Below are 22,542 nucleotides of genomic sequence, written 5' to 3'. Positions count from 1 at the left end.
CTTGCATCAAGTTATCAAATTCTCATCGCCATGGGGAATTTGTCAAATTCGCGGAGATCAACATACATCCCAGGCTATTAATTATGTAGCAGATACAAGCATGAGAAATGAAGGCAAATAGCAATCACAAAAGGCAGTTGAGGACACCACAACACAGACCTCAACTGAACAAGTGCGAATAGATGTAGACTCAAGACCTGATACCATTCAAGAATCAGAAGAGAATGAAGACATCAAAACAACGATAGAGGAATTAGAACCTATCGTGTTGTTTGCTCAGTGGACTGATAAAAAAGTCTATGTCGGTGTAATCTTGACCAAGGAATGAAAGGTAAGTTAATCAAATTTTTGAAAACTAACATGGACTGCTTTGCTTGGTCTCACTCCGACAATACCACCGGAGGTGATGACTTATAAACTAGATGAAGATCCGTCATATCCTCATGTGAAGCAAAAGAAAAGAAAGCAGGGAACTTTCAAGAATCAGGTGATTCAAGAAGAAGTCCAAAAATTGCTAAAAATTGGTTCCATTCGAGAGGTAAAGTATCCTAACTGGTTATCTAATATGTTGTGTTTCCAAAGAAAAATGGTAAGTGGTGGGTTTGTGTGGATTATACAGATCTTAAAAAAGCCTGCCCTAAAGATTCTTTTCCACTACCACACAAGGATCAATTGATTGATGCAACTGTAGGTCATGAATTGTTAAGTTTTTTAGATGCATATTCAGGATATAATCAGATTAAAATGGATCCGGCAGATGAAGAAAAAACTTTGTTCATAACAGACAGGGGGACTTATTGTTATAAAGTAATGCCCTTTGGTCTAAAGAATGCAGGTGCAACGTACCAGAGGTTAGTTACCAAAATGTTTCAGGAATATTTAGGAAAGACAATGGAGGTATATATAGATGATATTCTTGTTAAAAGTCAGCACTCAAAAAATCACATATCACACTTGTCTGACACATTTTCAATTCCGCGTAAATATAATATGAAGTTAAATCCCAAAAAATCTGCATTTGGCGTTGCATCAGGCAAGTTTTTGGGTTTTCTTGTTTCTAACCGTGGAATTTAAGTAAATCCTGCACAGATTAAATCCATTGAAGAAATACATGACATACTTTCAAACAAGAAAGAAGTTCAAAGATTAATAGGGAGAATTGCGGCCTTGGGAAGATTCATCTCTAAATCATCAGAGAAGTGTATTAACTTCTTCTCAGCTCTTAAAAAGCAGGATCATTTTGAATGGAATGAGGAATGCCAACAAGCACTTAGGAATTTGAAAACGTACTTATCAAATCCGCCTCTGTTGGCAAAACCAAAGGCTGGGGAAAAGCTACTCCTATACCTTGCTGTTTCGGAGGTGGCGGTACGTGTTGTTCTGGTCCGAGAAGAACAAGGTAAACAATCACCTATCTATTACGTAAGTAAATCTTTGTTAGATGCAGAAACGAGGTATCCTCAGTTAGAAAAACTTGCACTTGCATTAATCATGGCATCTAGGAAGTTAAGACCTTACTTTCAATGTCATCCTATCGTTGTGGTAACTACCTACCCTTTACGTAACATACTACATAAGTATGAGTTATCAGGTAGGTTAGCTAAGTGGGCAATAGAGTTAAGTGAATACGAAATTGTATACCAACCTAGAACTGATATAAAATCGCAAGTATTAACTGATTCCGTGGCTGATTTTAGTTAGGGAATACAGTTAGAAGTAGAAAGAGAATTACTGGTGTTCAATGGAGCCAACCCAAGAACTTGAACTTTATTCACTGATGGCTCTCTAACGTGAGAGGAGCAGGTTTGGGGATAGTATTGGTACCACCTACGGGTGAAACCATTCGGCAAGCTATTAAGTGTCATTCCATAACTAACAATGAGGTAGAATATGAGGCTATGATTGCAGGTTTAGAACTGGCACGGGAACTTGGCGTAAATCAGATTATAATCAAGAGTGATTCACAACTCGTAGTTAATCAAATGCTGGGGACTTATATAGCCAGGGAAGCAAGGATGCAACAGTATTTAGAAAAAGTACGGGAATTGATAAAACAATTTCAAGATTGGAAAATTAGACAAATCCCAGGGACAAAAATCTTGAAGCAAACGACCTAGCTAATCTCGCATTTGCGGCCGACGTGGCAAACGATGCAAATGCCTCAGTGATACATTTATTTCATTCAGTTCTTGATCCTGATGTTAACGAGATAAATTTTAATAATTTAACATGGGATTGGAGGATCGAAATTGTTGTTTTTTTGCAGTATGGAACTGTTCCTGATGACAAGAAAAAGGCTTGTGAGCTTCAAAGAAAAGTTGCTCGGTACTGCTTAAAACAAGGCAATTTATATCGTAAAATGTCTGGTGGTCCATTAGCAAGATGTCTTGGACCTTCGCAAACAGAGTATGCAATAAGAGAAGTACACGAGGGTCATTGCGGGAATCAGGCAGGTGGCAGATCACTGGTAAGAACCTTGATTAGGGCAGGTTATTACTGGCCTAAAATGGAAGAATAGGCAGAACGTTTCGTGGCCAAATGTGATAAATGCCAAAGGTACGGTAACAATATGCATAGACCTGTGGAATTGTTACATCTGGTCATTGCACCATTGCCATTTATGAAATGGGGAATGGATATCGTGGGTCCATTACCGCAAGCAAAAGGATAGGTAAAATTTTTGCTTGTTCTCGCTGATTATTTTACTAAATGGGTAGAGGAAAGCGCATTCAAACAGGTGCGAGAAAAGGAAGTTAGAGATTTTATTTGGCGAAATATCATATGTCGATTCGGCGTACCAAAGGAGATCGTATGTGATAATGGCCCTCAATTTATTGGAGCTCAGATCACGGAACTTTTTCAAATCTGGCAAATTAAAAGGATTACATCAACACCATACCATCCAGTGGTTAATGGGCAGGCAGAGTTAACAAACAAGATTATCATTAACAATTTGAAAAAGCGTTTACAAGAAGCAAAAGTTAACTGGCCTGAAGTGTTACCTGGGGTTTTATGGGCATATCGAACAACTGCTAAAACAAGTACGGGCGAAACACCATTCTCATTGGTTTACGGAGCCGAAGCCTTGATTCCAGTTGAGATAGGTGAGCCGAGCACACGGTTCATGCATGCAACGGAGGAGTCTAATAGCGAAGAGATGCGGGTCAATCTTGATTTACTCGAGGGAAGAAGAGAAGCTGCATTAATAAAGATGGCAGCACAAAAGCATGTCATTGAACGATATTACAACTGAAAAGCGTGCCTCAGATTCTTCAAAATTGGGGACTTCGTGCTTAAAAAGGTCTTTCAATCTACAAAGGTAACTAACTCAGGGAAATTAAGTCCAACATGGGAAAGACCCTACATAATTTGTGATGTTGCAGGAAAAGGAGCGTATGAACTGGAAATAATGGATGGCAAGATACTGCCTTCATATTGGAATGCTGTTCATTTGAAGAGATACTATTTCTAAGGAAAACCCACGGTCAGGTATAACCATTTTAAATTTTATTTTTGAATTATTAATTTTACTAACGATTTTAGATGATAGGCACAAAATTATCCCGTATTAAATGATGAGTCACGACCTGTAAGGCACACGGAGTAACCTAAAATTCCTGGCCTAGGGTTACAATTATTCTAATAAAAATGAAAATGGGTTATGCAGTCTTCATCTATAATCGTCCTTCCGAGTCCCGTGTGTTTTTTCTTTTTCAGGAAAAGGACCAAGATGAGAGAAACAAACAAGTGCTCGAGGCTTCAAATTTCAACGCTCAAACACTTGAGGGACTATATAATATACACAGGCATATGTGTAAAAATCAAGCAAAGATTTGAGGAAAAAATCAAGCTTAGAAGAAACAAGTGCAGAGCAAAAGTTACGAAGTTACAGCATTCATAGCATTCATCATAGTGTTCTTTCCCATTAAGACAATGAAGAGCTATGGCATTCATCATAGTGTTCTTTCTCATAAGAACAACGGAGTCACTTCTCAAACCCTTCCTAATACATGGAGTTAGGGTAATGACTATGTACTGAAACAGGTTATGAGGAAAAACCCTGTGTGTATTATTTTTCTTTTGTAAATATCTGTTACAAGAAAAACAGTTACAAGAAAGCTATAGATGTAATCCAAATACATGTAAAGTATTATTCAAAAACTTGTCAAGGTTCATAAATAAAAACCTGTCAAAGTTAGTTCAAACAAAACATGTGTGTTCCTATTTCTTTCATCGTATTATAATACCATTATGAAGTTGAAACGTCTTCTTCATTAAGTGTCGAAAATATAAAAGTGCCCTCTTTTATAAAACTCATGTTATTAAGTCATGAGATTAATCATAGAGCATTTTCAAAGGATAAAAATTCAAGATATTCTTTATGTCCTTAAAAATAAAAGGCAGGAATAAAACGAATAGAAGTAATAGAAACTTCTTAATATATTTAAAATCTAAAGACTAAGTATAAACTTAGTCATCAAAATTGTTTTATATAGATGCCCCATAATAAGAACTGTGGACTTTTTCCTTCTAAAAAACCCTTAAAAACAAACTAAGGGTTTGATCATTATCTTCCAAAAAGAAAAAAAAAACAAAAAAACAAGTTATGTTATAAAAACTGGTCACTGGGAGGCAGGAGCATCAGAAGTAATGGTGCCAACATCAGAAGGAGCAGCCACAAGCACAGTGTCAACTTGACTTGAAACAGCAGGCTCGATGAGGTGAGCAAGAGTCGCGGAAGCTTCACCTTCGGGAGCTTGATCCACGGTAGCTTCAACTTCAGGAACTTGAGCCAAGGCTACATCAGTTTCGGGAGCTTCAGCCACGGGAGCCTCAATTGCGGGAGATGGAAAGTCCAGTGGTTGTTGAGCCTTCTCAATAGTCTCTATGACTTTAGCCAATTCTGACTATAAATTAAAGTTCTCTTGGCTAGCATCGGTTAAGGCATCACGGCGAGAGTTCAGAAAAGTCCAACTTACCTCAACAACCAATTTATCCTCGAGAAGCTCGTAGTCTATTTCCCAACAGCAATTTCATTTTTGAGTTCTTCATTTTCAGCCAAGGTGGAATTGAAGGAGATTTGAAGAGAGGCATTGGAACATTCCAAAGCACAGATTTTATCAGTAGAGGCCCTCAAGTCCATTTGAGTTTGAGTCAATCTCTGTGCAAGATCCTTCTCATAAACCTCCTTTTGACTCAGAAGTGCTTTCAACTCTTTAATCTCCTCATCTGCCTTAGATAGCTGATCTGAGAAAGAAGATTCAAGGCTTTCTTTGTCCTTCACTGCTTGGCTTGAAGAAGCCTTGGCCACTGCCAATTCTAAAGTAAATGCACGCACTTGCTGCTCTAGGATACTCCTATTCTCTTGCATATCTTCAATAGCAATTTGTGCACTATCAAATTGCCCTTTCCAGTTAGCCGTTTCTAGTTGAGCTTCACGAGTCACTTTCTCGGCCTCAAGAATTGTTTTCTCAGAGTCATGAGCCACCTTCTCTAAAAGAGAAATTCTGCCCATCAACTCTGTACCAATGAGGTTGGCCTGAAAATAATAAAGAAGGAAAGTAAGAATCTAAGAGTAAAAAGAAAAAGAAATTTTTTAAATAAAGGAGTAAAATACCTTCAAATTGGCATGAACAATGTCGTTCATCAAAGTCAAGCAGCTATGACTATTCATCTTCTCTTTTTCAATTGAGCCAATCAAAGGCTCAAGCCAAACCTCTGCCTGACCAGATTTTCTCAAAAGGATGCTATTGGCGGGAACTTCAATAGTCATGCTCCTCATGGCAGTAGTTCTAACCAACTTCAGTATGATGAACAATAGGAGGGGGAATAATCAAAGGAGGAGCCGGAGAAGAGGTGAGTGTAGTAGAAGAAGGAACGGACGTAACTGGGTCCGGTAAAGAAGGAATCACAGGCACGAGTGCTGAAAAAGTCGATAAAGGTACTTCATCTAAAACAGGCCCGAGATCACCACTATCAAAAACACTTGCAAAAAGTTGGTCGGTGGATTCCCGGATATCTTGGGGGTAACATCGTCATCAGAGATGAGATGAACATGCTCGGCAGAAGAGGCACAGGGAGAGACTTCAGCCTCATCATCGAACATAACACGTCTCCTAGCCCTTTTCCTCTTTATCAAAGAGCCATCTTCATCTTCCTCCTCGTAATCTTCTTTAGCGGTTTTCCTCTTCACAAGTATGTCCTGAGCTTTCCTTAAAGTGAGTTGAGCTCCTGTAGAGGTTCGGGAGGCCGCAACTGCTTCAGCAGAAACGCCTCGAATTGAAAATCCTGACAAAAAGAAGGATGAAAATTAAGGCAATAAATAGAAGATTTTACATACGAGAAAATATAAAAAACTCTTATCATGAGTTTTCACATTCCAACTGTACTGATTGGAGATAGATTTCCAGGACCTAGCCTCCATAGGCGCGACCTTCAATAATTTGTTTACCCAATCACGAAAGTTGGGAACTTTATCCACAACTCCAATGATTGCTACAAAAAGGAGAGGGAGAGAAAATTTAAAAAAAATCAAAATTGAAAGAAAAAGGTACGAGAAGAATAAAAGACTTACGTGCAAAATTCCATTTCTCAGTAAAAGGAACATTTTCTTCACCCACTAAACCAACAGTGGGGGCAGCAACGAATCGAGCATACCATCCACGATCCTTATCATCTTCTGGGCTTACTAAAACCCTTTTACTCCAAGCTACTAAGGTAAAAACACCGATGCGATAGAGCCTGGGGGAGTAAAGATGAATTAGATGAGGGAAAGTAAAATCAACACTTGCCTTGTTTGATAAATGTCTTAACAAGCCACAGCTCTCCAAACGAGTGGGCCAATTTGTGCTAAACAAACTTGGAAAAAACGGCAAAAATCAAGAATTACTGGGTCAATGGCTGGTTTAAATCCTAGAGTAAAGGGATAAGTATAAACGAAAGAAAAACCAGACATATAAGAAGTAATTCTTTGATTTGGATTAGCAACAACAATTGGGAAGTCCTTATTCCAATGACAGTCGTTACAAAAAATGGGGGTTAAAACCTCTGTAATCATGGTAGGGTAGGAATCAGCACGACTTAACTCAGAAACTTGTTTTTGAAGTGATTCTCTGTCAAGGGTAAAAGATAAGTCGCTAGGAACTATCTCTTCTATCAAAGGTTCTTGAAAAGGTTCAGAAGTTTCTTTACCCTTAGAAGATGATTTTTGAGTAAAAGAACCAGCAAAAGAACTGCCGCCACGGGCAGATCCTAAACTACGGAGTCTACCACCCTTACCCCTTCTATGTCTAACAGGGGCATTGGAGAAGTTATCCAAGATAGAAACTCTTCTAAGGTTAGGATTTGAAGAAGACATGATGAAGAAGATCGAATTAAGGAAGAAGTGAACAGTATCGAAGAGTAAAGTATTCAATAAAACTTTATGAAGAGGAGGACAAGAGATGATGATATAAATTCCCTTTTTAATGAAATCCACTTCCCAAATATTTAATTGATAAATAAATAGAAAGTGGGGGGACTATCTGTATTGGGAAAAATTGAGTTTGTATATTGGAGGTGACGTGTCATGACAAGTGGATTAGTCAAATGATCAAAGAGTTATAATTAGCCAAGAGGCACGAGCAATAACAGATACGAGAGAGGGTGATGAAAGAGGCATGACGCCCGCACCTGTTTAAGTCATTAAAAGGTCATAGATCAAGAAGAATCAAGGAAATGAATCCGACAACGCATGAGAGTCCAAATTCAGTATTTAACATACATTAAATACTAAGAACGTTAGAGAATTTGTATTTAATATAAATGATTGAGTAACGTTTCTTTTATTGTCATTTATTACCCATAATTGCCTTATTAAGACAAAGGCAATACACCTATCTCCAAGAAAACCATTATAAAAGGGAGAATGCTTTTGTAAGGACACAGAACACAATTGAAAGATACTCTGACTCACTTGTTTTTCTCCTGATTACATTCTGGTTATTCCAAATTATTTTCTTCTACATATTCTTTTGATTATCAGTAACCCGCGTTCTTCTAAATTCTAGCTTTGACTAAAATTCTATTTTTTGGTTAAACAGGAACTCCCCTTAGGATTTGGTGTTGTTGATATATGGAATGCCTTGTACGTGTGGTGACAAGTGCGTACATGTGCTAATTGTTGAAAATCCTGTTTTCATTAACTAACTACAACTGAGTTTCTTTCTTTCCTGTTTATGCTACCTACAATTTAATCTTACTTTTAGCTTAGGGAAGCATGTCTACTTGACTTAATTGCCTTACTTGCTCAAATTTCTTTATTGGACTCCATGCAACATGCTAGGTTAGAATTATCTATTTACCTTGGTATGGAAATTTGGACTGAATTAAATATTCTTCGTACTGTTGCGGTGTGTTTATTTTGGGACTACGGGACTGTATCCCGGGAGATCCCTGCATGTTTACTTTGGTACTACAGATTTGTATTCCGGAGATCCCCCTGCACTTTTACATTGGAACTGCGGGACTGCACCTAGTAGATTCCCCTGGTACTAGGTATTTAGATTTGGGACTACGGATCGGTATTCCGGGAGATCCCCGCGCACTATGAGTTGGACTACGGGAGGGCACCCGAGAGATACACTGGATATTTACATTTGGGACTACAGGACGATATCCTGGGAGATCCCCGGTTGTTATCTCTGTGTTGAGTTGTATTCCTTCTATGATTATTTTGTCTCTGTTATAGTTATTGTTACTCTTATTATCTTGTGTTACTTCATACTATTAGCATTTAATAATATTATCGTATTATATACTGTTTTACCTTATTTTTCAGCTTTAATCAGTAGGGCCCTGACTTTCCTCGTCACTACTCGACCAAGGTTAGGCTTGGCACATACTGAGCACCGCTGTGGTGTACTCATGCACTTTCTGTGCATGTTTTTTATGTGCAGATCCAGGTACTTCGACTCAGCCCCACTACCCTTGAGGCGAGGCGATTCTCTAGAGATTTCGAGGTATATATGCCGTGTCCGGAGACCGAGTAGTCCCTTTCCATTATGTCTCATTGTATTAGCCCTTCTGTATTTACTTTTGTTTAGACATTCTGGAGTTAGACACTTGTAGTTATTCAACATCTTGTGATTTCATGAGATTTCGGGTTTTGGGAAATGTAGTTTCAGTTTGAGAGTTGTATTGTATATGTCGAGCGGCATCTTAAACGCTTCTTTTTATTATTTTTGCAGTTTTGGCTAGTTTTATTCTATTGTTTCTTTTTCTGTAATTTGTTAGGCATACCTAGTCGTAGAGACTAGGTGTCGTCACGATAGTTCACGTAGTGAGAACTGGGGTCATGACAATTTGGTATCAGAGCTCTAGATTCATAGGAGTTATGAATCAAAAGCCGTTTTATTAGAGTCTCACAGATCAGTACGGAGACGTCTATACTTATCTACGAGAGGCTATGTAACTGTTAGGAAAATTCCACTTTATTTGATTTCCTTGTCATTCGAGATTTTTGATATCACAATTCTAAACTTTTGTCTTCTATTCTCTCACAGATGGTGAGAACACGTGCTACTAGAGATTATCAGGAACCCACTCCCCCTACTGGAGCTGTCAAAGGTCGAGGCCGGGGTAGAGGCTGAGGACGCACACGTGGTATAGCTAGAGCACCCACGCAAGATGCCCCAAGGTGCCCCCAGAAGTTCCAGTCGGAGTCCAGGCACTTGATGTGCCTACTGCTACTACCACTCCAGCTCTCCAAGAGACACTTGCACCGTTCATGAGCATGTACACCACTCTGGCTCAGGCAGGGTTGCTTCCCCTGCTGCAGCTACATCTCAGGTCAGAGGAGGAGCCGCACTCCTGAGCAGCCAGTGCATGTTGATCAATTTCTAGAGATTATTCCTGTATAGCCTACAGTCCCAGATCAGCCGAGGATAGGGCAACGACTTTCGAGGATGAGCAGATGAGCTTGAAAGGTTCAAGAAGTACAATCACTTATATTCAGTGGTCTAGCATCAGATGATGCTCTGGGATTTCTAGATGAGTGCTACCGTATTCTCCATACTATGGGTATATCAGGATCGAGCGGGGTTTCCTTCACTACTTTCCATCGAGGAGCAGCCTATGAGTGGTGGCGTACTTATGAGTTAAAAACAGTCCGGATGAGGCAGCTTCCCTGACTAAGACTCGGTTTTCGGATATGTTCCTAAGAGAGTATATTCCTTAGAGCGTCAGGGATGCATGGCGCGTAGAGTTTGAGCATTTGCGTCAGGGTACTATGACTGTCTCGAAGTATGTTTTTCGTAACACTAGCTTGTCCAGACATGCACCAACTTTGGTTTCTACTGCTCGCGAGAGGATTCGCCAGTTTATTGAGGGGATTATTCCTAGCATCAGTTCTAGAATGGCTCATGAGTTGGAGCTGGATATTTCTTATCAACATGTGGTGAAAATTTCTAGGAAGATAGAGGATATATATGCTCGGGACAGAGAGGAGAGGGAGGCCAAGAGGTCTCGAGAGTCAGGCCATTATTCTGGTGCTTATGCCCCAGCTACAGGTCGTCATGGTAGGGTTTATCTGAGTCACCCTGTTCATTCAGCTCTTCCAGTAGCCAATGGTATTCCAACTCCTCCTATGCCCCAAGAGCCTTATTATGCACCTCCAGTTTCTAGTGCACCTCCTGTGGGGGGGTGCTTTTAGTGGTCAGTCCAACAGACCTGGCCCAAGCCAGTCACCGCTTCCATATCCTCCCAGAGCTTGTTTTGAGTGTGGTGACACTCGCCATATGGTGAGGGATTTCCCCAAACATAGGAGTGGTGTACCGCCACAAGCTTTTTAGCCACAACGTGCCCCGCAGATTTATCAGGCTATGATTATAGCTCTAGTTCTCAGGCTATGGTTATAGCTCTAGTTGCTACCCCACCTGCCCCGCTATAGGTTATAGCTATAGATATTATGCCCTTCCTGCCCGTAGCGTGGTTGTCGCCTCCAATTCTGTTATCATCGGTATTTTCCTGGTTTGTCATAAAAATGCATCAGTTTTATTCGATCCAGGCTCCACCTATTCTTATGTGTCTTCTTATTTTGCACTACATTTGTGTGTATCTCGGGATTCTTTGACTTCTCCTATTTATGTTTCTACTCTTGTGGGAGATTCTCTTGTTGTGGACCGTCTTTATCGGTCGTGTGTGGTTGCTCTTAGTGGTTTTGAGGCTAGAGCAGATTTATTATTGCTCAGCATGGTAGATTTTGATGTTATTTTGGGTATGGACTGGTTGTCGCCCCATTATGCTATTCTTGATTGTCATGCCAAAATCGTGACGCCGGTTGTGCCAGGTGTACCGCGAGTAGAGTGGAGGGTACCTTAGATTATACTTCCAGTAAAGTTATTTCATTCATTAAGGCTTAGCGTATTGTGAGAAGGGGTGTGACACATATCTAGTTCATGTGAGAGATGTCAGTATTGATACCCTACAGTTGAGTCAGTCCCAGTAGTACGAGATTTTTCTGATGTGTTTCCAGCTGATCTTCCGGGCATGCTGCCCCATAGAGATATTAATTTTGGCATTGATCTGTTGTTAGGCACTCAGCCCATTTCTATTCTTCCATATCTTATGGCTCCTCATGAGTTGAAGTATCATTTACAGGAATTGCTTGATAAGGGTTTTATTTGGCCCAGTGTATCCTTGGAGTGTTGTTGTCTTGTTTGTGAAGAAAAAGGATGGTTCTATGCATATGTGCATTTATTATTGCCAGTTGAACAAAGTTACAACTAAGAATCATTATCCTTTCCCACGTATTGATGATTTATTTGACCAGCTACAAGGTGCATGAGTGTTTTTTAATATTGAGTTGCGTTTAGGTTACCATCAGTTGAAGATTCGGGAGCCAGATATCCTGAAGACTGCTTTCAGGACTCGGTATGGTCATTACGAGTTCCTTGTTATGTCATTTGGGCTGGATAATGCCCTAATAGCCTTTATGCATTTGATGCATAGTGTGTTCTGGATATATCTTGACTCATCCGTCATTGTCTTTATTGATGATATTCTGGTATACTCCCATAGTCGGGAAGATCATGAGCAGCACCTGAGGACAGTGCTTTAGACTTTGAGGGAAAAGAACTTATATGCAAAGTTCTCGAAATGTGAGTTTTGGTTGGATTCCTAGGCATTTTTAGGCCACGTGGTATCGAGTGAGGGTATTTAGGTGGATCCGATGAAAGTGGAAGTAGTGCAGAGTTGGCCCAGACCATCCTCAGCTATAGAGATCCACGGTTTTCTTGGCTTGGCAGATTATTACCATCGATTTGTTGAGGGGTTTTCATCTATTGTAGCCCCCATGATCATGCTGACCCAGAAGGGTGCTCCGTCCCAGTGGACAAAAGAGTGTGAGGTGAGCTTTCAAAGGCTCAAGACAGCTTTGACTACAGCCCCAGTTTTGATATTACCTACATGTTCGAGGTCCTATACTATCTATTATGATGCCTCGACGATTGGCCTTGGAGCGCTTTTGATGCAGGACGGTAGGGTGATTCCCAATGCGTCCAGATAGTTGAAGGTACATGAGAAGAATTATCCTGTCCATGATCTCGAGTTAGCTACTATTGTTCACGCCTTGAAGATCTGGCGTCACTGTTTGTACGGCGTGCCTTGTGAGATTTATACTGATCACCAGAGTTTACAATATTTTTTCAAGTAGAAGGACCTTAAATTGTACCCGAGGAGGTGGTTAGAGCTGCTGAAGTTCTATGATATCACTATTTTGTATCACTTGGGCAAAGCCAATATGGTGGCTGATGCTTTGAGTCGACGAGCGAAGTGTTTGGGGAGTTTGGCTTGTTTACCAACAGCAGAAAGGCCCATGGCGATGGATGTTCAGGCCTTAGCCAACCAGTTTGTGAGATTGGATCTTTCAGAGCCCAATCGGGTTCTAGCTTGCATGGTTTCCCATTCTTCCTTGTTTGATCGTATCTGGGAGCGTCAGTTTGATGACCCTCATTTACTTGTCCTCAAGGACAAGGTTCAGCACGGTGCTACCAAAGATGTAACTATTGGTGATGATGGGCTATTAAGGATGCAAGGTCAGATTTGTGTACTTAGTGTCGATGGACTTCGGGAGTTGATTCTAGAGGAGGCCATAGTTCGCGGTATTCCATTCATCCAGGTGCCGCAAAGATATACCAGGATTTGAGGCAGCACTATTGGTTGCGGCGGATGAAGAAAGATATAGTTGGGTTTGTAGCTCAATTCCTCAATTGTCAGTAGGTGAAGTATGAGCACCAGAGACCGGATGGGTTGCTTCTGCATGTAGAGATTCCGGAGTGGAAGTTGGAGCCGATCCCCATGGACTTCGTAGTTGGACTCCCACGGACTTTGATAAAGTTCGATGTCATTTAGGTGATTGTGGATCGGCTGACCAAGCCCGCACACTTCATTCTTGTATGTACTACCTATTCTTCGGAGTGTTTGGCAAAGATTTATATCCGAGAGATTGTTCGTCTACATGTTAATCAAGTTCCATCATTTCAGATAGACGTACTTAGTTCACATCACGACTCTGGAGGGTCGTACAACATGAGTTGGGCACTCGGGTGGAGTTGAGTACAACATTTCACCCTCAGACGGACGGACAATCCAAGTGCATTATTCAGATTCTTGAGGATTTGCTTCGTGCTTGTGTGATTGAGTGTGGAGGTCTTGGGTTCATTTCTTGCCATCGGCGTAGTTTGCCTACAACAACAGCTATCAGCCCAACATTCAGATGGCACCGTAAGAAGCTTTATATGGTAGGCGATGTAGATCCCCGGTGGGTTGGTTTGAGCCGGGTGAGGCTAGATTATTAGGAACAGACTTAGTTCAGGATGCTTTGGACATGGTTAAGGTGATTCAGGATAGACTCCGTACAGCCCAGTCCAGATAGAAGAGTTACACGAACCGGAAGGTTCATGATGTTTCCTATATGGTTGGAGAGCGGGTTTTGCTTCGGGTTTCGCCTATGAAGGGCGTTATGAGATTTGGGAAGAAAGGAAAGTTGAGTTTGCGGTTTATTGTCCCTTTTGAGATATTGAGACGTGTTGGGAGGTTGCTTATGAGCTTGCCTTACCTCCCAGCTTGGTAGGCGTTCATCATGTATTTCATGTTTTGATGCTTTGGAGGTATCACAGTGATCCGTTGCATGTGTTGGATCTCAGTTCAGTCTAGTTGGACAAGGATCTATCATATGTTGAGGATCCGGTGGCGATATTGGACAGGCAGGATCGGAAGTTAAGGTCAAAGAATATTGCATTAGTAAAGGTTCAGTGGCAGGGTCAGCCGGTCGAGGATGCAACCTGGGAGACCGAGCGGGATATGCGCAGTCGTTACCCACATCTTTTCACTACTTCAGGTATGTCTCTATGCTCGTTTGAGGACGAATGAATGTTTAAGTGTAGGAGGATATAACGACCCAGTCGGTCGTTTTATTATTAATGCCCCAATCCCCTGTTAACTACATTCACCATGTTTGTTTCTGCTTTTGTGAGTTGTCGGGAAGGTTTATTTGAAGTTTTGAAGAGTTTCGGGACACTTAGTACCTAAAAGAGAGTTTAAGTTTTAAAATTTGGACCGTAGTCCGACTAGTGTGAAGACGGCCTCGGAATGGAATTTCGCTGGTTCTTTTAGCTCCGTTGGGTGATTTCGGGCTTAGGGGCATGTTTGGATTGTGTTTTGGAGGTTCGTAGCTTAATTAGGCTTGAAATGCCGAAAGTTGAATTTTTGAAGTTTCTAGTTCGATAGTGACATTTTGATCTAGGGGTTGGAATGGAATTCCGAGAGTTGGAGTAGCTCCGTAGTGTTGAATGTGACGTGTGTGCAAAATTTCACGTCATTCGGACGAGGTTTGATAGACATTTTGATCAAAAGCGGAATTCGAAAGATTCTTGGAACCTTAGGCTTTAATCTGATGTTAATTGGTTGAATCGATGTAGTTTGAGGTGTTTTGAAGATTTTTATAAGTTTGGATAGTGGTATATGACTTGTTCGTGCTTTTGGTTGAGGTCCTGGGGGCCTCGGGGTGATTTCGAATGGTTAACAGGAAGTTTGGAGTTGGGAATTTGCAGATGAAGCTGTTGAGTTTTTCTGTCATAACCTCACCTGCGGTTAGGAGGCCGCAGGTGCGATGACCGTAGAAGCCAGATTCAAGCCGCAGATGCAGTTATTGGTGAAGGAAGCAAAAGACGCATAAGCCGGAGGTGTGCCGCACCTGCGGGACCACAGATGTGGAGCCTAGGTCGCAGGTGCGAACAGGGGGACTTAAGTGAAAACCGCAGAAGCGGTTCCCTTGACCGCAGGAGCGGCAGCGCAGAAGCGGAGACTGACCGCATGTGCGAAAAACCTGGGTCAGAAAGTATAAAAAGAATTCATTCGCGAATTTGGGTTATTTTTCATAATGTTTCAACGGGAAGAAGCTTTGGAGAGCGAATTTCAAGGGAGGTTTTCAGAGGGATTCACTGAGGTAAGGTCCTTGGTTCCTAAGCTCATTATTATGGTGATTTTTATCATTGTAAGTATGAAATTTGAGGGAAACTCAGTGGTAATTGGGGGTTAGGGCTTTGTTAATTGGAGAGCCTTGAGTGATTATTTGAAGGACCATTGCAGGTCCGATTTTGGTACATTAGGTATGACTAAACTTGTGAGAGTGTGAGGATTCTGAATTTATAAATTTTACCCGATTCCGAGACGTGAGCCCGGGGGCATTTTGGTCATTTTTCCTAATTTCGTATATTAGCTTAGAATTAATTAGTGGAATCAGTTACTTGAAGTTATATTTACATTATGCAATTGATTTGAATAGATTTGGGCCATTTGGAGTCGAGTACTCGTGGCAAGAGCGTGGTTTCGAGTTGATTTTTGAGCCGGTTCGAGGTAAGTGGATTGCCTAACCTTGTGTGGGGGAACTCTCCTTATGATTTGGTGTTGTTGAATATGAAATGCCTTGTACATGAGACGACGAGTGCATACATGTGCAAATTGTTGAAAATCTTGTTTTCATTAAGTAACTATAACAGTGTTTCTTTCTTTCCTGTTTATGCTACCTGCAATTTAATCTTACTATTAGCTTGGGAAAGTATGTCTACTTGACTTAATTGCCTTACTTGCTCAAATTGCTTTATTTGAATTTCGTGCAACATGCTAGGTTTCTAATTATCTGTTTACCTTGGTATGGAAATTTGCTGAATTGAATATTCTTCGTGTTGCTATTGTGTGTTTACTTTGGTACTACGGGACGGTATCCCGGGAGATCCTCCTGCATGTTTACTTTGGGACTACGGATTTGTATTTTGGGAGTTCCCCCTGCACTTTTACATTGGAGTTACGGGACTGCACCTGGTAGATTCCCCCAATACTAGATATTTACATTTGGGACTACGGATCGGTATTCCAGGAGTTCCCCGTGCACTATGAGTTGGAACAGGACGCCACTCGGGAGATCCACTGGATATTTACATTTGGGACTACAGGACGGTATCCTGGGAGATCCCCAGTTGTTATCTCTGTGTTAAGTTGTATTCCTTCTGTAATGATTTTGTCTCTGTTATAGTTGTGGTTACTCTTATTATCCTGTGTTATTTCACACTGTTAGCAATTAATTATATTGTCCTATTCTATATTGTTTTACCTTGTTTTCAGCTATATTAAGTAGGGCCTTGACCTTTCTCATCACTACTCGACCGAGGTTAGGCTTGGCACTTACTGAGTACTGCTGTGGTGTACTCATGCCCTTTCAGTGCATGTTTTCATGTGCAGATCCAGGTACTTCGACTCAGCCGTACTACCCTCGAAGCGAGGCAATTCTCCAGAGACTTTGAGGTATATCTATAGCATTCCCAGATCGAGGAGTCCCTTTCCATTCACTCTCATAATATTAGCCCTTCTGTATTTACTTTTGTTTAGACATTCTGGAGTTAGACACTTGTAGTTACTAAAGAGCTTGTGATTTCATGAGATTCCAGGTTTTGAGAAATGTAGTTTCAGTTTAAGAGTTGTATTGTATATGCCGAGCGGCATCTAAACGCTTCTTTTTGTTATTTCTGTAGTTTTGGCTAGTCGTAGAGACTAGGTGCCATCACGATAGTTCACGAAGAGCGAACTGGGTTCGTGACACTTCGACGTATATCTGCCACATCCGCAGACCGAGGAGTGCCTTTCCATTCTCTCTTATAGTTTGAGCCCTTCTGAATTTATTTTTATTTAGATATTTCGGAGTTAGAGCACAATGTAGTATCCATAGCTTGCGATTTTATGAGTTTCTGGGTTTAGGAAAGTTTTTCAGTTTGAGAGTTATATTTGTATATGCTGAGCGGCATTTTAAAACCTCATTATGTTTATTCCATATTTTTTATTAGTTTTACCTTATGTTTTCCCTTTTTCCGCAATTGTTAGTCTTACCTAGTCGTACAGACTAGTTGCCGTCACGATAGTTCACGGAGGGAAAACTGGGGTCATGACAAGTTGGTATCAGAGCGATAGGTTCATAGGAGCCATAAATCACAAGTCGATTTATTATAGTCTCGTAGATCGGTACGGAGACATCTGTACTTATCTACGAGAGGTGATGTAACTGTTAAGAAAACTTTACTTCATTTGATTTGCTTGTCGTGCGAGATTTTTGATATCATGATTCTACACTTATGTCTTCTATTCTCTCAAAGATGGTGAGGACACGTGCTACTAGAGATGATCAGGCACCCGCACCCCCTATTGGAGCATTCATGGGATGGGGCCGGGGTAGAGGCCGAGGACGCACAGGTGGTGCAGCTAGAGCACCCACGCGAGCTACCACCGAGGAGCCACCAGTAGTTCCTGCCGGAGCCCAAGCACCTGATACACCTACTACTACTACTACTCCATGTCTCCTGGAGACTCTTGCACATTTCATGAGCATGTACACCACTCTAGCACATGAAAGGTTTCTTCCCCTTGTTGCAGCCACATCTCAGGCTGGAGGAGGAGCACCGACTCTTGCCGCCAGCACTCTTGAGAAGCGAGTGCATGTTTATCAGGTCTTAGACATTATCCCTATATAGCCTGCAGCCCCAGATCAGCCCGAGGACAGGGCAGCGATTTCTGAGGATGAGTAGTGCAGGCTTGAGAAGTTCAAGAAGTACATGCCTCCTGTATTCAGTGGTCTAGCATCATATGATGCTCTGGGATTTCTAGAGGAGTGCTACCATATCCTCCATACCATGGGTAAATCAGGATCGAGCGGGGTTTCCTTCACTACCTTGCAGCTTCGAGGAGCCGCGTATGAGTGGTGGCGTACTTATGAGTTAGACAGTCCGGATGAGGTAGCTTCCTTGACTTGGACTCAGTTTTTAGATATGTTCCTGAGAGAGTATGTTCCTCCGATCCTCAAGGACGCATGGCGTAGAGTTTGAGCATTTGTGCCAGGGTACTATGACTGTCTCGGAGTATACTTTCTGTTTCACTAGCATGGCTAGACATACACTAGTTTTGGTTTATATTATTTGTGAGAGGGTTCACCAGTTTATTGAGGGGGTCATTCCCAACATCAGGTCTAGCATGGCTCGTGAGTTGGAGATGGATATTTCTTATCAGTAGGTGGCGAGCATTGGTAGGTGAGTAGAGGATATGTATGCTTGGGATAGAAAGGAGAGGGAGGCCAAGAGGTCTCGAGAGTCGGGCCATTATTCTGGTGCCCGTGCTCCAGCTGCAGCTTGTCATGGTAGGGGTTATATGAGCCACCCCATTCATTCAGCTCTTCCAACAGCCAGTGGTATTCCAGCTCCTCCTAGGCCTCAAGAGCCTTATTATGCACCTCCAGTATCTAGTAAGCCTCCCGCGTGGGGTGGTTCCAGTGGTCAGTCCAGCAGACCTGGCCCGAGCCAATCACAGCTGCCACATCCTCCCAAATATTGTTTTGAGTTTGGAGATACATGCCACATGGTGAGGGATTGCCCTAGAGTTAGGATGGGTGCACATCCACAGACTTCTCAGTCACAGCGTGCCCCGTAGTATTATCAAGCAATGATTACAGTGCCAGTTGCTACCCCACCTGCTCAGCCAGCTAGAGCTAGATGTCAAGGAGGTAGAGGTCTCCCTAGAGGGGGAGGCTGGGCCAGATATTATGCCCTTCCTACCCGCACCGAGGCTGTCTCCTCTGATTCTATCATCACAGGTATTGTCCTGGTTTGTCATGGAGATGCATCGGTTTTATTCGGTCCAGGTTCCACCTATTCTTATGTGTCTTCTTATTTTGCGCCGCTTTTAGGTGTATCTCGGGATTCTTTGAGTTCCCCTGTTTATGTTTCTACTCATGTGGGAGATTCTTTTGTTGTGGACCACTTTTATCGGTCGTGTTTGGTTGCTCTTAGTGGTTTTGAGACCAGAGCCGATTTATTATTGCTCAGCATGGTAGATTTGATGTGATTTTAGGCATGGACTGGTTGTTGTCCCATTAAGCTATTCTTGATTGTCATGCCAAAACTGTGATGTTGGCTATGCCAGGTATACCACGAGTAGAGTTGAGGGGTACTTTAGATCATACTCCTAGTAGATTTATTTCTTTTCTTAAAGCTCAGCGAATGGTTGAGAAGGGGTGTGACGTGTATCTGGCCTATGTGAGAGATGTTAGTGTTGATACCCTTACAGTTGATTCAGTCCCAATAGTACGAGATTTCTCTGATGTGTTTCCAGCTGATCTTCCGGGCATGCAACCCGATAGAGATATTGATTTTGGCATTGATCTGTTGCCGGGCACTCAGCCCATTTCTATTCCTCCATATCGTATGGCCCCTCCTGAGTTGAAGCAGTTGAAGGATCAGTTACAGGAATTGCTTGATAAGGGTTTTATTTGGCCAAGTGTATGTCTTTGGGGTGCTCTTATCTTGTTTGTGAAGAGAAAGGATGGTTTTATGCGTATGTGCATTGATTATCGCCAGTTGAACAAAGTTACAATGAAGAACCGTTATCCTTTGCCTCGTATTGATGATTTGTTGACCAGCTACAGGGTGCACGAGTGTTTTCTAAGATTGACTTGCGTTCAGGTTACCATCCGTTGAAGATTTGGGAGCCAGATATCCCGAAGACTGCTTTCAGGACTTGGTATGGTCATTACGAGTTACTTGTTATGTCATTTGGGCTGACCAATGCCCCAGCAGCCTTCATGCATTTGATACACAGAGTGTTCCGGCCATATCTTGACTCGTTCGTCATTGTCTTTATTGATGATATTGTTGTGATGACCCAAAAGGTCATCACTTATTCTGAAAATAAATTCTGTATTTCGAGGCCTTAAAAACCTCTTTTTGTCTCACTTTGATTTGCGTGGGTAGTTCGGGCGCATTTCCGGAAATCATTTATGTAAATACTAAGTGAAATAATGAAATTGGATTTAAAAATTGAATAAAGTTAACTTTGGTCAATATTCTTGGTAAACGGACCCGGACTCGTTATCTGACAGTCTCGTAGGGTCCGTAGTAAAATTTTTGACTTGGGCATAGGCCCAGAATCAAATTCCAAGGTCTTAAGCCTACGAAATTAATTTTTAAAGAACATTATTTTCTGGAAAATATAAAGGTTTTTAGAAGTAAATTGATGCATTTTCTTGAGGGTATCGGGACCATATCTTGATTCCGAAGCCCAGTACATGTTTGAAATAATAATTAAGATAAATCTGTAAAATTTGGTAAAGATCAGAGTTGGTTTGCTATAAACGGACCTATAGTTGAGAAAATAGTAATTTTGATGTTCTTGAGTGATTTCATGAATTTTAGGTTTAATTCATAGTTGTTGATGTTATTTTAATGATTTGATCGCACGAGCAAGTCTGTATGATGTTTATGGACTTGCGTGCATATTTGGTTTGGATCCCCGAGGGCTCGGGTGAGTTTTGGATAGGCCATGGAGTGAAGTTGGACTTAGGAAAAATTTGCTGGTATCTGATATTTTGCCTAGGCCTCTGATATCGCAATCTCAAGATTAGGCTTAGTAATTGCGAAGTCCTCAGGCATGGGAATTGCGACCCAGGTGTCGCAAATGCGAACCTACCCTGGGTAGGCCTTGGTCGCAAATGCGATGTTGCAAGTGTGACTGATTTCTTGCAAATGCGATAGCAGCAGGTCCTGAAGGGGATCGTAATTGCGAACCCTGGTCGCAATTGCGACATCCGCGACCAGTGAATTAGGACTTAGACGCATTTTTCTTCATTTTTCAAACTCTCTCAAACCTAAGCTCCCTTGGGTGATTTTCTAAAGTATAGTTCTTCTCAAAATCAATTATAAGTCATTTCTAACTCGTTTTCTTCAATCCATAACATCTTTTTACATGATTTCAACTCAAAATCAAGGGTTTTCATGGGGGAAATTGGGTGTTTTGGGTAGAACTTAGGATTTTCAATTTTTGGGGATTTGGACCTCGATTTGAGGTCCGATTTCAAAACAAACTGTATATTTGAATTCGTGGGTGAATGGGTAATCGGGTTTTGGTTCGAACCTCGGATTTTGACCACGTGGGCCCAGGGTTGATTTTTTACTTTTTGGGGAAATCATTGGAAAACCTATTTTTATACATTAGAATTGATTCATTTAGCATTTATTGATATCGTTAAGTAAATTGTGGCTAAATACAAGTGAATTGGTGGTGGAAACAAGAGGTAAAGAGGTAGTTGAGGCTTGAATTGTGTTCGTGGCATCGAGGTAAGTGTTGGTCTAGTTCTAGCTTGAATGATTAGGAGTTGTGTCTTATTTTCTATGTGCTAATTATTGAGTGCGACGTATAGGCATGGTGACGAGTATCTAAACGTCAGTGTCAAGCATACTCATGGGTATTATACTATGATCAATGTGACTCTGTTTCGTATAGTACATGCTTTATATGTTGGTTTCTATTGTTGAACAAGGCTAGTGAAAGTATTATTGGTAACTGAACATTGTGGAGCATTGGCTCAAGTTGAGAATTGAATTGTGAAGTAATTGTGGAAAAGAGAAGAGATTTATGATATTGTATTCTTTGCTGGGATGTTATTGCTTTTGATATTATCTCCCTAGTCGGGATGTTATTACTCATGATATTGTTTCCTTTGTCGTGATATTGTTGTTATGCTATTGTTCCCTTGATGGGATCATATTGTGATATTATTGATTCCCTTGGCAAAATTTCTTTGTGATTGTTGCTTGGGTGAGGAAGAGTGTAAAGCGTGGAGGATAATGTCGTGCATGATTTTGCGAGTGTTAATGCATGAAGGGTGATGCCATGCCGATATTGTGAGGTAAAAGCACGAAGGGTGATGCCGCGCCGCACGATGTAAAATGTCGTGCCTTGATATGAGTGATAATGCACGAAGGATAATTCTGTGCCATGATTAGGTGAGGTAAAAGTACGAAGGGTGATACCGTGCCGATAATATTGATTTTTATGGTGAGGATGAGAGTAAAAGCACGAAGGGTGATGTCATGCACGTGTTATTGAGTTCTTGATTCTTGTTGATAATTAATTTATGGCTTTCTTTATAGTCTTCTACTGGTTTTCTGTTGTTACCTGATATTCCTGTAG

The 22,542-nt window shown here is 41.4% G+C and overlaps 1 protein-coding gene across 1 annotated transcript; it reads left to right on the top strand.

Moving 5' to 3' along the window:
• Positions 1 to 406: 406 nt before the first annotated feature.
• Positions 407 to 3,253, top strand: LOC138883590 (uncharacterized). The gene is made up of 4 exons (XM_070164285.1): positions 407 to 487; positions 1,090 to 1,399; positions 2,187 to 2,467; positions 2,846 to 3,253. The coding sequence occupies exons 1-4, from the start codon at positions 407 to 409 to the stop codon at positions 3,251 to 3,253; spliced, it is 1,080 nt and encodes a 359-aa protein (XP_070020386.1).
• Positions 3,254 to 22,542: the final 19,289 nt, after the last annotated feature.

The sequence above is a fragment of the Nicotiana sylvestris genome, chromosome 12, assembly GCF_000393655.2.
Source record: "Nicotiana sylvestris chromosome 12, ASM39365v2, whole genome shotgun sequence".
Lineage (NCBI taxonomy): Eukaryota > Viridiplantae > Streptophyta > Magnoliopsida > Solanales > Solanaceae > Nicotiana > Nicotiana sylvestris.
Note: the sequence above shows the minus strand (reverse complement) of the source record. Positions and strands in the feature narration are given on the sequence as shown.